The 14,184-nt window shown below is 31.5% G+C and overlaps 2 protein-coding genes across 2 annotated transcripts; one reads left to right on the top strand and one right to left on the bottom strand.

Annotated features, from left to right (window-relative positions):
* Positions 1 to 464: 464 nt before the first annotated feature.
* Positions 465 to 1,740, top strand: LOC134275143 (ctenidin-3-like). The gene is made up of 4 exons (XM_062757382.1): positions 465 to 540; positions 730 to 1,138; positions 1,322 to 1,403; positions 1,609 to 1,740. The coding sequence occupies exons 1-4, from the start codon at positions 499 to 501 to the stop codon at positions 1,703 to 1,705; spliced, it is 630 nt and encodes a 209-aa protein (XP_062613366.1). The 5' UTR covers positions 465 to 498; the 3' UTR covers positions 1,706 to 1,740.
* A 6,399-nt stretch (positions 1,741 to 8,139) lies between these two features.
* On the bottom strand, positions 8,140 to 14,175 carry LOC134275142 (calcium and integrin-binding protein 1-like). Its single transcript, XM_062757381.1, has 8 exons — positions 14,097 to 14,175; positions 12,277 to 12,357; positions 11,520 to 11,554; positions 11,262 to 11,370; positions 10,881 to 11,028; positions 10,621 to 10,730; positions 9,431 to 9,519; positions 8,140 to 8,570 (listed from the first exon to the last, which is right to left on the bottom strand). Exons 2-8 carry the CDS (start codon positions 12,325 to 12,327, stop codon positions 8,549 to 8,551), a joined length of 564 nt encoding a protein of 187 aa, XP_062613365.1. The 5' UTR covers positions 12,328 to 12,357; positions 14,097 to 14,175; the 3' UTR covers positions 8,140 to 8,548.
* Positions 14,176 to 14,184: the final 9 nt, after the last annotated feature.

Genomic DNA, 14,184 nt, shown 5'->3' with positions numbered 1-14,184 from the left:
GCATCAAAACAAACTTTAAGTTAGGATGATCTTAGGACAGGTATTATGCTGTCCTAAAGTTAGGAAAAACTTAGGAAAGTTCTTAAATTTAGGAAAGCTTCGAGAAACTGACTTAAGACTAGGATATTTCCTAAGACGTTCTTAGGACACACTATAGTCCTAATATAGCTTCATGAACATGCCTGCAGATGTCCTCTAACCAAGTTTGACAGATATTGAAAGGAAGTACTGTTTGTCAGAATTAAAGAAATTTATAGATGTATTTAAAAAAAATCAAAAATCAAAGTAGAAAATCATTTAATAATATTCCGGTAATGTCTCTCCAATAATTATAAAAACTGAAGTTAAAATTTCAATTTTCTTTTAAATCTTGATAGAGATTCTGAGCACGTGTCCTCCCGGATTTAGATTTCATCGTGCACTGCATATCATTTGTTTACACATGTATATATAAATGAGCAAGATCTTCAATTCTTCACCAGGAGACCACGATCAACCATGAAGTTTGCTGTTGCTTTCTTGTTTCTAGCCGCACTGCTGGTAAAATGTTCTTATCTTAAATATTGCGATGAATGCGAAGATTATGACAAAATATGAATTTTTTTTTTCCATTATTATATTTATTCTACTAGCTTATTTCTAAAAAGTGAAAATAATGTTGAATATTACTTTAAACACTTTCAATTTCGACTTTATCGAGGAAAAATTGAATGTGTGTTTACTTTTTAGGGTCTAACATGCAGTAAATATTCTAAAGGATACGGCCGTCCTAGACATCACTATTCATCTTACGACGACTATCAAGGAGGACAGGGTGGCGGATATCTTGGAGGACAAGGTGGAGGATATCTTGGAGGACAAGGTGGCGGATATCTTGGAGGACAGGGTGGCGGATATCTTGGAGGACAAGGTGGCGGATATCTTGGAGGACAAGGTGGCGGATATCTTGGAGGACAGGGTGGCGGATATCTTGGAGGACAAGGTGGCGGATATCTAGGAGGACAAGGTGGCGGATATCTAGGAGGACAGGGTGGCGGATATCTTGGAGGACAAGGTGGCGGATATCTTGGAGGACAGGGTGGCGGATATCTCGGTGGACAAGGTGGCGGATTTCATGGTGGACAAACTCTCCCTGGCGGTAAGTGAAATAACATACTGATATGTCATATTGTTATGTTGTGTTAATTAGAATATTTCTATTTTCCTACAACACATCTCCCGCATGTCCTTTATTTAATAAATTTTCATGATTTTCGAAAATGTACGGTACATTTTCTTTTTAAAAAATTATTGAACTCCTCTAACTATTTTCTTCGTTAAGGAGGTAGATGCCCCTACATTGCTTGCTATGTTCCGGCATGCCAGGTACAGAGATGCGATAACTTCCCCTTCGCTAGATGTGTGTAAGTAAGCAATTTAATTTCATTTTTGTAAAAATAAGTATTTACAATTACTTAGAAATCATTCAGCTACATAATCAAACTTTTAAGCGAGTTTCCATTTTATCTAAGCGCTTATGATTTTAAATTGATATTAAGAAATAATTAAATGAAATTATTCTACATGTTATATGCAGTTCTGCGTTTTCACTAAGCACATATATTTCAGGGGTTTCTGCAACGGCTGTATTGCTCGGTTTTACTACCGTGGGATAGACGTCACCCACCTCTGTGGTAGACATCACAAGAAACACAGGAAATATTAAACACTCTGATATAAATCACAGTTATGTTTATTAATAAAAAAAATCAAGCAAATTTATTTATTTATCATTTGGACTGAGAAACCTGGAATAATATGCAGACAACAGAAAGTATTCGAGATCATAGGTCCATTAAAACAATACAAATCAGGGGAGGAGCAAATACAGGCCTCTGAAACATTAGAGGTGGGATCAGGTGTCATGGAGGAGCGAGCATCCCCTGCCGACTGGCCACACCTGCCGTAAACTTTTGTCATGATTGCCAAAAAAAAAATAATCCATAGACATTTCAATATGTATTTCATGGCCTAACAAAACAAAAAAGGCCAGTCAATACTTGACTGAATGTTGTATTGTGTTTGCTAACAAGGTCATTTTATTGACCATAAAACTTGCCAAATGATGGCCTTATTTGAGACTTTTGATATTCTTCTGTCATCAACTTGTTTTTCAATAGTTTGCCTTGTTGTAGGAGTCGTTCGTTTGTAAAGCATACTATTTCATTTCGAATAACCTGATCGAGAGGCATAAACCCATACATGTATTTAGGTGATAAGGGATTATTGCTACATTAGAATGGAAGTTGATGAGTTACTAGCTGAAGTCATCACAAATATCATAAAGTTTTATTGTTAGGTTACCATTAACGTCTTTCTTTTTCGAGTAAAATATCCAAATATGAAAAAGATGTGTATGACTCTGTAGTATCTTTTTTCTCAAGCCCACTCGGTATATATTTAGTCAAAACGTAAATGGAAGTCACAATTATTACATGTAACTGATAATACGTTGTCGATATATATCTAAATATCGAATAGAAGGCCACAGCAAGTGTTCTCATCTTTTGAATAAATTCTCTTCATATAAAAACAAAATAGGTCTGATAATGAAGCGTAACGCAAGTGTTACCCATGTGAGTTTCTTTAGTTTTTTGGATAGCCCGGTCTCTATAAATTTCAATGTCAATCAGAAATTCAAAAATCTTTTATCATAACCACATAGTATTTGTTTGTATTTATAAATTTTGCAAATGAACGATGACAAGGTAAGTAAATTATCGACTTACATTCTTAGTGACAAAAGCTACTTTTCATGGGGAATGGTTGTATATATTGTTTAAAAGACGTAGGTTTTGATGTTATTGACTTCGGTAAAATTGGATTGAGTATTATATATTCAAAGTATTTACGTATTTTCGATGATGTAAAAAGGCAAAAGCATATTTTCATCGTGCAATTTTTTCAAACAGCTTGGTTTTAGTTGGAAGACGTGGTCTCCGAAGACTGTTGTCCATGAGGCACTACATATCCAAGAGTTGTTTTTTTTTTTTTTTTTTTTTTTTTTGGGGGGGGGAGTTAGATTTCCGAGCAAAAAAACTTTGCTGAAACCCAGTCATAAAGTAGGAAAATTCTCGACTTCTAGTTAAGGAAGAAGCTGTTGTCATTGAATTCAAAGACCCTAGGTTTTAATTTATAGTTAGGAATGTTCTGACAATTAAAAAAAGTATTTTAATTCTAAACTTTCATTGCAGTTTTTTTTTTTAGAATTAGCTTATGATTTACATCACTTTTAGAATATACCGTATATCCGTTTTTTTTTTTCGCGATGATCTATTTTTGCGATCATTTTTAATTCTCAAAATATAAAACACGCAGAAATTATATCAGCCATAATTTGACATAAAAACATTACCATTTTAAACAAAAAAAATCTTCAATCGTAATAAATAACTTACGCAAAATATAAACTGTACTAATCTACCCCTTTTTCGCAAAATTTCCAACACGCGAAAAAAACCGGATGTACGGTATTATATAGTACAGTACGCCTATAGTTTTTTTTTCATTAACAATACTAAATATTTCGGAATGGAGAAAATAAAGGCGCTGGGTAGGTCATTTGCTGGATACTGCAATAAATATTTGTTAATAAGGATACTGCAATGTATGTTTGTTTGTAAGGATACCGTAATGTATGTTTGTTTCTAAGGATATTACAATCTACGTTTGTTTCTAAGGATACTGCAATGTATGTGTGTTTCTAAGGATACTGCAATGTATGTTTGTTTCTAAGGATACTGCAATGTATATTTGTAAGGATGCTGCAATGTTTGTTTGTAAGGATGCTGCAATATTTGCTTGAAAGAATACTGCAATGAATGTTTGTTTGTATGAATACTGCTATGTACGTTTGTTTGTTAGGATACTGCAATGTTTATTTATTGTATGGACACTGCAATGTATGTTTATTTGTTAGGATACTGCAATATATGTTTGTTTGTTAGGATACTGTAATGTATGTAAGTAAGGATACTGCAATGTTTGTTTGTTAGGATACTGCAATGTACGCTTGTTTGTAAGGATACTGCATTGTGTGTTTGCTTGAAAAGATACTGTAATATATGTTTGTTTGTAAGGATACTGCAATGTATGTTTGTTTGTAAAGATACTGCAATGTTTGTTTGTTTGTAAAGATACTGCAATGTTTGTTTGTTTGTTTGTTAGGATACTGCAATGTACGTTGGTTTGTAAGGATACTACAATGTATGTTGTTTGTAATCATACTACAATGTACCTTTGTTTCTAAGGAAGCGGCAATGTACGTTTGTTTGAAAGGATACAACAATGTATGTTTGTTTGTAAGGATACCGTAATGTATGTTTGTTTCTAAGGATATTACAATCTACGTTTGTTTCTAAGGATACTGCAATGTATGTGTGTTTCTAAGGATACTGCAATGTATGTTTGTTTCTAAGGATACTGCAATGTATATTTGTTAATAAGGATACTGCAATGTATGTTTGTTTGTAAGGATACCGTAATGTATGTTTGTTTCTAAGGATATTACAATCTACGTTTGTTTCTAAGGATACTGCAATGTATGTGTGTTTCTAAGGATACTGCAATGTATGTTTGTTTCTAAGGATACTGCAATGTATATTTGTAAGGATGCTGCAATGTTTGTTTGTAAGGATGCTGCAATGTTTGCTTGAAAGAATACTGCAATGTACGTTTGTTTGTTAGGATACTGCAATGTTTATTTATTGTATGGACACTGCAATGTATGTTTATTTGTTAGGATACTGCAATATATGTTTGTTTGTTAGGATACTGTAATGTATGTAAGTAAGGATACTGCAATGTTTGTTTGTTAGGATACTGCAATGTACGCTTGTTTGTAAGGATACTGCATTGTGTGTTTGCTTGAAAAGATACTGTAATATATGTTTGTTTGTAAGGATACTGCAATGTATGTTTGTTTGTAAAAATACTGCAATGTTTGTTTGTTTGTTTGTTAGGATACTGCAATGTACGTTGGTTTGTAAGGATACTACAATGTATGTTGTTTGTAATCATACTACAATGTACCTTTGTTTCTAAGGAAGCGGTAATGTACGTTTGTTTGAAAGGATACAACAATGTATGTTTGTTTGTAAGGATACTGCAATGTATGTTTGTTTGTAAGGATACTACAATGTATGTTTGTAAGTATACTACAATGTATGTTTGTACGGATACTGCAATGCATGTTTGTTTGTAAGGATACAACAATGTATGTTTGTTTGTAAGGATACTACAATGTATGCTTGTTTGTAAGGATACTGCAGTGTTTGATTGTAAGGATACTGCAATGTGTGTTTGTTTTTTAGAAAACTGCAATGTATGATTGTTTATATTATACTACAATGTATATTTGTTTGTATAGACACTGCAATGTATGTTTGTAAGTATACTACAATGTATGTTTGTTTGTAAGGATACTGTAATGTATGTTTGTTTGTTAGGATACTGCAATGTACGCTGGTTTGTAAGGATACTACAATGTATGTTTTTTTCTAATGATACTACAATGTACCTTTGTTTCTAAGGATACGGCAATGTACCTTTGTTTCTAAGGATACTGCAATAAAAGTTTGTTTGAAAGGATACTGCAATGTATGTTTGTTTATAAGGATACTGCAATGTATGTTTGTTAGGATTCTGCAATGTTTGTTTGAAAGGATACTGCAATGAATGTTTGTTTGTAAGAATACTGCAATGTATGTTTGTTTATAAGGATACTGCAATATATGGTTGTTAGGATTCTGCAATGTTTGTTTGAAAGGATACTGCAATGAATGTTTGTTTGTAAGAATACTGCAATGTATGTTTGTTTGTAAGGATACTGCAATGTATGTTTGTAAGGATACTGCAATGTACGTTTGTTTATGAGGATACTGCAATGTATGTCTGTTTGTAAGGATACTGCAATTTATTTGCATATCCACTGCTCTCTCCCACTATGAACATGTATCCATTAACTACGTTGATAGCACTATAGACGCAACTGCTCTTGCTATGAGTGCAATTGCTCTTTCACACTAGTGTAGAACAAGCTCTACTACACATATATGTAATGTGTTGAGAAGTATATATATGAAATGTTTTGTAGAAGAAATGAATATAAGTTTTTAATAATATTTTTTGGAAAAAAAGAAATTCAGAACAATTTGAAATTGCTGATTGATATCTTTAAAAATTTAATTTTGGTTAATGCATTTAATTGTAATTTAAAACTTTTTGAAAATTGAAGACAACTCCATATTTTTATTTTTTCTTATCATATTTTTTCATATTTGTACAAAGAACGATAACTCTTCACACTTGGGTTATGAAACATTTAGAAAGAGCAGTTATATGTCTATTTCAAGAAGGATTTCAGCTCGTAAAATTAAATAGAAAAAACTTTAAAAATCATAGAAAAGCATTCTGGAGTTATAATCATTATTAAAGCATTCTCTTTTTTCAACATAAGGTTAAATTATTGATTTTTGTCAGAGGGTTTCAATAACGTTGATCGATGACGTCACAACTGAATCAAAACAAAAATTAGGAGATGGGATGTGACGACGGTACAGCTTGTATCCAGATAACTGTGTTTAAGAGGCAAATACTCTATAAATTGTTTGTGATTATTAGAGAAAAGGTACAATGATCAGGTATACTAATTTTTATAGCCGTGTGTTTTTCTTTACTGAAGACAACAAGCCACATCCATATGGAAGCCAGGATTTCCTCTGATATTCTTGACAACATCAAAGAATGCAAATATAAGTAATAAACAACGATTATTTAGTGAACATGGCATTATGAATAGCAATATGCCAGCAGAGCAATTGCTATTCATAACGCCATGTTCACTAAATAACGTTGTTTATTTCTTAAGTACGTTTGTTTGAAAAGATACTACAATGTATGTTTGTTTGTAAGGATATTGCAATGTATGCTTGTTTGTAAGGATACTGCATTGTGTGTCTGTTTGTAAGGATACTGCAATTTACGTTTGTTTGTAAGGATACTGCAATGTGTGTTTATTTGTTAGAATACTTCAATGTATGATTGTTTGTTAGGATACTGCACTGTATGTTAGTTTGCTAGGATACTGCAATGTATGTTTGTTCATTAGGACTGCAATATATGTTTGTTAGGATGCTGCAATGTATGATTGTTTGTAGCATACTACAATGTATGTTTGTTTTTATGGACACTGCAATGTATATTTGTTTATAAGGATTCTGCAATGTTTGTTTGTTTGTAAGGATGCTGCAATGTATGTTTGTTTGTTCATGTTTTTTATGAAGTTAAAGGAATCCAGTACAGGTAGAAGATTGGTCTCATGTTGGTTGACTGGAATGCTAAATATGTTTTATGGACAGATGATTCAAACATTTTTTTTCTGTGGAGGAGAATTAATATCATTTCTTAGGTTTAGAAAAGTTAATACTGTAATTCTTATAATTTTTTCTCCTTAGGCTTCGAAAATGAAATAGAGGAAAACATTAGGTAATACAAGTACCTCAAAAAAATTACAAATATGGACAAATCACACTCAGCAAAGATTTACAGATGGAAAGAAATTTCAGAATATGCTACCTTAGTGCTAAAAGTTTTGATATAAACTTTTTAAAAATATACCAAGCCAGGTAAATTTTTATGAGGGAACGCAAAATGGTGAAAATATTATCCAATGATAGGTTATTATATTTGCTGACAAGGTCATTACATGTATATTGATCATAAAATTGTCAAAATATTGAATTTAAACTCGGTTGTTGAAATCTCGGTAAAGTTAACTTATATGTCAGTAGTCTATATCGGTTTAAAATTGATTGTACTCAGAGTAGGTTATTAAGTATCAAATTAGTTGGCAGATGTTAACATCGTAAAGAAAAGTGTGAGTGTTGAGTAACTATTTTGAATAAATTCTGCTTCACAGGATTATAAAAATAGGTGACAAAAAAAGGACATGATTAGTACCCATAGCATTTCCAACAGTTTGTTGAGAGTCCTGGTCTCCCAAAGCAACATATAGTTTCAATGAGATAGACTTTTTTTAATCAGAACAAAATATGAAAGAGCTACATGTATAGATAACAATTACGGTCATCTTTTGATTGAGGTACATGTAACTTAACTCTACAAATTAATGAAAATTCACATAATGATAGCTTAAAAATATATTATACAAGTGGAAATCACATTGCACTAGTTCTGAAAGGTATGATGCATTCTCCACTTCAATTAAGAATATATATAACAGGGATTTTAAAATTTTAAAACTAATAGTTGGGAGCAGAACAGATACTATGTACAGAAAATGTTTTTATAACAATATCTATATATTCCTTCCATACAAAATGTTACCAAAGCATGAAATACCTTGCTTACATATAAATATGTGTAATAATTATATTTGCAAGTGCCATAAAGATATTCAAATGTTTCATGGAAATATTTACAGGTGTCACAAGGCTGCTATCACAAAATGTTTTAAAGTCAAGAAGAATCTTCTTTGGTGTCACAGTTATTACATGCGGATCCTGAAACTCCTAAAAAAGAGTTGAAAAAATTAATTCTAGCAAAAACACGCCATTTCATTGGATAGAAACATTAATTCTGGATAAAATGCCAATTCATTGGATAGAAATCTTAATTCTGGCTTAACACGCCATTTCATTGGATAGAAACATTAATTCTGGCATAAACACGCCACTTCATTGGATATACACATGTATTTAAAACATCATTCCCTACATAATAATCAATGTAACCTTCCTCACAATGCTAAATATCATATATTTATTAAAATTGATGGTAACATCTGTAGAATTTGAAGTCCTTTTTGAGAAAAATAATATCACTTTTAACTTCATGAAAAGCTATCAAAATTATACTTGCATAGCCTGGGTTGAAAAGGTTTGCGCTTAGTAGTGCACATGTATTGCATGTACATGTATGGGGCGCCATTTTGGTATTTACTGGCAAAAAGTGATATCACCTATTTGAATAGGTGATATCACTTATTCGAATTGGTGATATCACCTATTTATTTTCAATAGTTGATATCACCTATTCGAAAAGGTGATATCATCTATTCGAATTGGTGATATCACCTATTCGAAAAGGTGATATCACTTATTTGAATAGGTGATACACAGTATCACCTATTCAAAATCTGAATAGGTGATATCACCAATTGAATAAGTGATATCACCTATTCGAATAGGTGATATCACTTTTTGGCAGTAAATACCAAAACGGCACCCCATATACATGGCAGTTATAACATATATAAAGCTTAAGCTGTATTAGATCAATTAATTCCTTAAATAAACATGCAGCATCAGGCAAGATTCAAATAGTAATAAAATATATGTGTATACAATGCACAATGATAAAACATACATACGTGACAAACTCGGGGTTTTTTGTCATGACGTGTTCAAACTCAGCGAATAACAAAGCATCATCATTATCTAGATCTGCCTCGTCTATTATCTAAAGAAAGAAATATTTCTGAAATCACATCACCGTATTTCTCAATGGTCTAATTCTCATGTCAAATAGATCTTATAGTTGTTCTTTGCGTGCAATAAAATAATAATATATTCTTGATAATACATGAGTGATATGACATATTCATAATATTTAGATAATTTTTCATGGCAGGATTCTAAATAATTGCTTTGTGGAAGGTATATTCATTTCTTATCTGAATAAAATTAGAGGAAGCCCTGAAAAATTAAACAAATTTAGTAACGTTAAATGGGATCCCACTTGTATGGATATTGATAATATTTGAAGCATCAATTATTATATTATTAAGGCAGGTGGTATCGTTCTTACGGAGTCAATAAGTTGTCTTACATACGGAGTCAATAAGTTTACTTACACACGGAGTCAATAACTTGTCTTACATATGGCGTCGATAAGTTGTCATATAACGGAGTCAATAACTTGTCTTACATACGAAGCCAATAAGTTGCCTTATAACGGAGTCAATAAGTTGTCTTATAATGGAGACAATAAGTTGTCTTATAACGGAGTCAATAAGTTTTCTTATATACGGAGTCAATAAGTTGTCTTACATACGGAGTCAATAAGTTGTCTTACATACGGAGTCAATAAGTTGTCATAAAACGGAGTCAATAACTTGTCTTACATACGAAGCCAATAAGTTGCCTTATAATGGAGTCAATAAGTTGTCTTACATACGGAGTCAATAAGTTGTCTTACGTACAGAGTTAATAAGTTGTTTAAAATATAGAATCAATAAGTTGTCTTACATAGAGTCAATAAATTTTCTTACAAACAGAGTCAATAAGTTGTCTTACATACGGAGTCAATTAGTAGTCTTATGTACAGAGTCAATAAGTTGTTTAAAATACAGAGTCAATAAGTTGTCTTACATATGGAGTCAATAACTTGTCTTACATACGGAGTCAATAAGTTGTCGTACTTACAGAGTCTATAGGTTGTCAACTTGTACTTTCAGAGAACATAGGTTGTAGTACATGTACTTACAGAGTCAATAAGTTGTCATATGTACAGAGACAATAAGTTGTTGTACTTTCAGAGTTAGTAAGTTGTTGAACTTACAGAGTTGATAAGCTGCTCCATGTCCGATTCTCCAAGAGTCTTTTCACCTGTCAACCTGTCAATCATCTGCTTTAAGTCTTCTCTACCGATTACTTCATCTTCATCGAAATCTGAAAATAATCAAAACGCTCTTAAAATTTCTCAAAGACCTATTACCTTTACTTTGTTGTTTTTCTTTTACATCGCATTGCAATTTAAAAAATATATATACATATTGAAAACTCAATTTTGTTTTATTCATCGACAAAATATTCACTTACCGTAAATTCTGAAGGCATATTCAATTTTGATTGACAAAGGGGCGTGGTCACAGAAAACGGACATCATATCTAGGAAATCCTCAAACGTCATACTATCATCAGTGGAGGACGAAAACACCCTCACGATCCGATCTTTAAACGGATTCACCTGTCAATCAAATCATACATATGGTAGCTTCAAATCAAGTAAGTACTGAATGAAGAAAATGACTACCTATATAAATTTAACTTAATTTTCCCATCAGAAAAAAATTCTTACCCATACCTTACATGTTAAATTCAAAAATAGATTTTGTGTGTGGAAACCATATAGGACGTCTGTTGTTTTATAGATAAATGCAAATATTATCAGAATTTTCGTAGAAGAATTAAAGTACTTACCATGAGTTCTGGAAGATGAAATAGCTCATCACGTGATAATTTGGTGTGTTTCGTCACTTCCTTTTCGTCGTCGTCGTCAAATACCAAACTCTGGAATCTTTTAAAAACACTAAAAAAGGAAACGTTAACTATTTACTCAGATGATTATTTCAAGCTCAAAAAATGTTATCTTCATACACCGGCACTGTAAGTTAATGTAAATATAAAGTTCCTTAAAACCTTTGACTTATGAAGCAAGAAATGAAGGTGTCTACTCACTGGTGAATTTCTTTCTTCGTAAAATATGTCAGTTCCTTAAAATGAGAAAAACCACTTGATTCAATCAGATTCAATGTAAAACAGAGAAGTTAACGAACAGTGGTCTATCTAAAACAGATCCATAAACAATACCAATATACATGTATAAAGAGGTCATTAAAAATGGACCTCTGGAAATTTCAGAGGTCATATCAGGTGCCTACGGGGGAGTAAACATCCCCTACATGTATTGACCGTTCTTTTCTTTTTTAAAATAATAATCATGTTTATTTAATAATAATTTAATTTTGGTTGTAATGCGTCATTTGATTGGATTAAAAATTAATCTAAATTGTATAATCTGGAATGAAGCTTATTTTAACCTATGTTATAGATATAGCATAACTTGGGGTAGTTTATGTTTTTCTTGTTGCTGTTGTTGTTGTTTTAATACAAAAGCTTCATTCCTAACATTCATAACAAACAAGGGAAGCCTCTTATATTTTAACCACAGCTCAATCCAAATAAAATAAGAAGATTGTTTAAGCCCTAAAATGAATTGATTTACTGTTTCTAAACTTTAATGTATAAAAATATATTTACTTTTTTAACATTGAAAATTTAAAAACCAGACAATATAAAATACCTTGTTTGCCTGAAACATGCATGTGTTAACATGTACATTGTAATTTTTCCATTTTTCTTGGAGGTCTGCGGGATATATACTGAAGTGATATTAACTTGGTTCCTGTTTATATTAAGGTTGCTCTACCCTCACCTGATAATCCTCCAGTTCTTGCTTTGTGAAGATGCTAGATCCGCCACCCATAACAATTATTGTAAACGTGTCACATCAGCACTGCACAAAGAAAAGCAATTTTGTCAATAATCCATGCCATTTTTTATCTTACGATGGTAAAGTACTTTCTTTTAAAATTAAAATTTTCAGCAGTTGCTGTGGGCACTTAATGCAAGTATTGTATACATATCAACAGAAGAGGTATATATCTATTTTCTTTTTTATTAATTGCTGTCTGGCTAATTGATTTCATTTTATGTCTAAGTCTTTTTCTATGGTCTAATGTTGATAACACTCTTTTGCTACTTAAATACTAATTTCATTTTCTCTTTCGGCTGAACTTTCCGTAACCTTTCTTGCTTATTATTTCGGGTAGATTTGGGAGTTGACTTTGATTTGTAATGAAAAGTAAAATATATTGTACTTAAACGACCTATCCGTATCGACTTAAAGCAGTTAAGTTTTATTATTTAACATGTGTTTTATACATGCAAAATAATGTTCATAAATAACTCATCATCATTATTCACATCAGTAACACACAAATAATTGTACATATATGTTTATGTTTGTATGTTTCAGAATACGAAGTCTTAATTTATTTCCTATTAACAAGGAACAGCTGATCAAAAAAGAGGTATTAGTAAATATGTTGGTTGTATTTGGCATAAGATTGTAAAATCTAGGTGATAAAATCATAAAAAAAATCATTTCGAATAAAGATATGGGCAAACAGCCTTGTATCCAAAGTCAATTATCGTTGAAAGTGCTATAAAACACTCCAGTATATTGCGGGAGACCATCGTTGAAAAGCCATAAATGTTTGCAATAGACGAGGGAAAATGACAGAAATTATAAAATATTTATCATTGTCATTTTTTTATTGTAAATTTTGAATCAACAAATGACCCAAAAATCAAACAATTCTCAGATAAAGAAAAGGTTTATATCTTTATCATATCTCACGTTCTGTTGAATTCTTGGATACAAAGTTTGATGTATAATCTATTGATATGGAAAAAAAAGATATGATATACATGTAATCGGTATTAACTGTGTAAAGAGTACAATGTAAACAAGTGATAAAAATATACAACTGTACATTATTGGTGCAAATTCCATCAATACCATCAAACAAATTATATACTATGAAATTTAACCATGATGAAATTAAAATTGCAACATAAATGGAACAAAATTAACTAATGATATGGTGACGTATACAACATATCTAGGTATTGCTTTCATTCACTGTCTTTTATTTCTTACAAGATTAAAGTGTAGATAAAAGTTAATTGTTAGTTCTACATGAAAGTCATTACTGTGAAAAATTTAAAAGAAATGAGATTGGCTTACAACTTAAGGGATTTTGAAAGTTTTGCACACCAATTTAAACAAGCTGAGTTAAACAACATACAGATCAATATTAAAAATAAATCTGTTTGCTTAATTATCTCGTCTTTTATTTACCTTATATATTATTTTAATTGTTAATTGGACCTTTGAGATTGAATACTGTTGTTTATCTCAATATACATGTATATTTCATACTTGTAATTACAGAATAAACAGGAGTGGGGGTACTTTTTGAATATATATGTAGTCGATAAGTTTTAATCAGTATCATGCTTATTTATTATACTAAGCATTGTGTACTCTTAATTTTGATGAAAAGAAAATAACAAAGTGTTGAAGGTAATAAAACTGGCATAAAAAGATAATTATCCTTTACAGGTACGTGTAAATCTTCCAGAAAAGAACAATTTGAATTTATGAATTTTAGGGAAAATGTTACTTACCTAGCGTTAATTAAATCCCGTTGAGTACACAACCCGTTACAAGACATTCATGTCTCTTCTGCACGTCTGTCTTATCTACGTGCATTAT

Source organism: Saccostrea cucullata, unplaced genomic scaffold (genome assembly GCF_032062105.1).
Source record: "Saccostrea cucullata isolate Sc308-1 unplaced genomic scaffold, CSIRO_AGI_Scuc_v1 ctg7235, whole genome shotgun sequence".
Taxonomy (NCBI): Eukaryota; Metazoa; Mollusca; class Bivalvia; order Ostreida; family Ostreidae; genus Saccostrea; species Saccostrea cuccullata.
Note: the sequence above shows the minus strand (reverse complement) of the source record. Positions and strands in the feature narration are given on the sequence as shown.

Excerpts from the sequence above, each read along its gene's own strand:
- LOC134275143 (XM_062757382.1), top strand. The coding sequence starts at position 499 with ATGAAGTTTGCTGTTGCTTTCTTGTTTCTAGCCGCACTGCTG. Across the intron at positions 541-729 it reads TGTTTCTAGCCGCACTGCTG|GGTCTAACATGCAGTAAATA; the intron begins GTAAAATGTTCT and ends TTTACTTTTTAG. Across the intron at positions 1,139-1,321 it reads TGGACAAACTCTCCCTGGCG|GAGGTAGATGCCCCTACATT; the intron begins GTAAGTGAAATA and ends TTCTTCGTTAAG.
- LOC134275142 (XM_062757381.1), bottom strand. The coding sequence starts at position 12,327 with ATGGGTGGCGGATCTAGCATCTTCACAAAGCAAGAACTGGAGGATTAT. Across the intron at positions 11,555-12,276 it reads AAGAACTGGAGGATTATCAG|GAACTGACATATTTTACGAA; the intron begins GTGAGGGTAGAG and ends TCTCATTTTAAG. Across the intron at positions 8,571-9,430 it reads AAAAACCCCGAGTTTGTCAC|GAGTTTCAGGATCCGCATGT; the intron begins GTATGTATGTTT and ends ACTCTTTTTTAG.